At 53.4% G+C, this 2,043-nt stretch overlaps 1 protein-coding gene across 1 annotated transcript in view; it reads left to right on the plus strand.

Moving 5' to 3' along the window:
* KAT7 (lysine acetyltransferase 7) overlaps positions 1-2,043 on the plus strand; it is a 15,881-nt gene that overhangs the window by 9,006 nt on the left and 4,832 nt on the right. Inside the window, exons 9-12 of the mRNA XM_033511495.1 lie at positions 331-570; positions 893-986; positions 1,115-1,261; positions 1,941-2,043. Of these exons, the coding sequence (XP_033367386.1) occupies positions 331-570; positions 893-986; positions 1,115-1,261; positions 1,941-2,043 (584 nt within the window). The remainder of the gene's footprint in view (positions 1-330; positions 571-892; positions 987-1,114; positions 1,262-1,940) is intronic.

The raw sequence follows: 2,043 nt of genomic DNA on the forward strand, positions 1-2,043 counted from the left end.
CTGGGGTTCCTCCAGGAGCTGGGGTTCCTCCAGGAGCTGGGGTTCCTCCAGGACTGGGGTTCCTGCAGGACGGGGGTTCCTCCAGGAGCTGGGGTTCCTGTTGGAGCTGGGGTTCCTCCAGGACTGGGGTTCCTCCAGGACGGGGGTTCCTCCAGAACTGGGGTTCCCAGTGGAGCTGGGGTTCCTGTTGGAGCTGGGGTTCCTGCAGGACTGGGGTTCCTCCAGGAGCTGGGGTTCCTCCAGGAGCTCCTCTGTGTCTCACACATCCAGCCCTGTCCACTTCCAGCACCAATGGAATTGTTTCCTGGCACAGCCACTCTTTTATCCTGAATTATTTTTTATTTTTTTCTCCTTTCCCCGGTGGTTTTGCTCACATTTGGGCTCTGCCACTGGAATAAACACCTCTTTTTTTCGTGTGTGCGTGCCCAGATCTACTGTCAGAACCTGTGTCTGCTGGCAAAGCTTTTCCTGGACCACAAAACCCTTTATTACGACGTGGAGCCCTTTCTGTTCTACGTCATGACAGAGGCCGACAACACGGGCTGCCACCTGATCGGCTATTTCTCCAAGGTCAGCTGCAAACCTGCACCTCCCAGCTCAGTAAATCAGGATTCCAGCCCTGGATCCCTTCTGCAGCCTCAGATTGTGCTGCTTTTGGGAGCTGTGTTTGCTGAGGGGCTGCAGGTGCTGTGCTGCCCCCAGAAAACCCAAACCAGCTCCGAGGGATTGGGGCTGCCCCAGAGCAGAGCGGTGTCTCCATCAGGGACAAGGAAATCGGGAGAAAAACACATTAAAATAAATATTTAATATAATTTGTGGGGTTTTTTTAATACCAAAACACTTAAAGGAATAAAAATTCTGAGTTGTGCCCTTTCTCTCTGCCCATTTCCAGGAGAAGAATTCCTTCCTCAACTACAACGTGTCCTGCATCCTGACCATGCCCCAGTACATGAGGCAGGGCTATGGCAAAATGCTGATTGACTTCAGTAAGTGCTGGGGGCCACATTCCAGGGGAAAATTCCTCCAGGAGATCTCCCCTTCCCTCTGCTGCTGGGGCAGCTCTCACCCTGCCTCCTCCTGAGGGGTTGAAATGGGTGTTTTGAACCTTTTTTAGGCTATTTGCTGTCGAAGGTGGAGGAGAAGGTGGGGTCCCCCGAGCGTCCCCTGTCCGACCTGGGCCTGATCAGCTACAGGAGCTACTGGAAGGAGGTTCTGCTGCGCTACCTGCACAACTTCCAGGGCAAGGAGATCTCCATCAAAGGTCAGGGCTCCTCCTGGGAGCATCCCTGGTCTGCCTCACCCACACCAACAGTCTGTGGGATGTTCCTGTGCTTGGGGAGGGCTCCTTCCCACCCCTGCCACCAGCAAAGATGGGTTTTTGGAAATTTTTTTTGAGGTTTTTTGGAAGGATGAATTGGCTGTTTTGTGGAAAAAAAACCCAAAACAACAGTTTTGGAAAGGTTCAGCAAAAAGCTTCATCCAGCTGTGTATTAAAGTGTTAATTTTAACAAAAAACACAGCTCCAGCAGCCAATATTGAGAATATTTGGCCTTCTTTTAATGGCATTTCTCTGCTGGTGGCACGTGGGAGGACGTGGAGTTTCCTGGGGATGTGAGCTACCCTGGAAAAGCAGGATTGCCTCTTCTTGTAGAGGATTTCCTACAGATCCCAAAGCCCTGCACTGCTCCCTGCCCCACATTTCTGAGGGTCTGTCCCACATTTCTGAGGGGTTGTCCCACATTTCTGAGGGGTTGTCCCACATTTCTGAGGGGTTGTCCCACATTTCTGAGGGTTGTCCCACATTTCTGAGGGTCTGTCCCCCGTTTCTGGGGGTCTGTGCCCCGTTTCTGGGGGTCTGTGCCCCGTTTCTGGGGGTCTGTGCCCCGTTTCTGGGGGCTTTGGGGGCTCAGGGTGGGTTGTGAGCAGGGCTGTGGTTGCAGAGATCAGCCAGGAGACCGCTGTGAACCCCGTGGACATCGTCAGCACCCTGCAGGCCCTGCAGATGCTCAAGTACTGGAAGGGCAAACACCTGGTCCTCAAGAG

Source organism: Parus major, unplaced genomic scaffold, assembly GCF_001522545.3.
Source record: "Parus major isolate Abel unplaced genomic scaffold, Parus_major1.1 Scaffold273, whole genome shotgun sequence".
Classification (NCBI taxonomy): Eukaryota; Metazoa; Chordata; class Aves; order Passeriformes; family Paridae; genus Parus; species Parus major.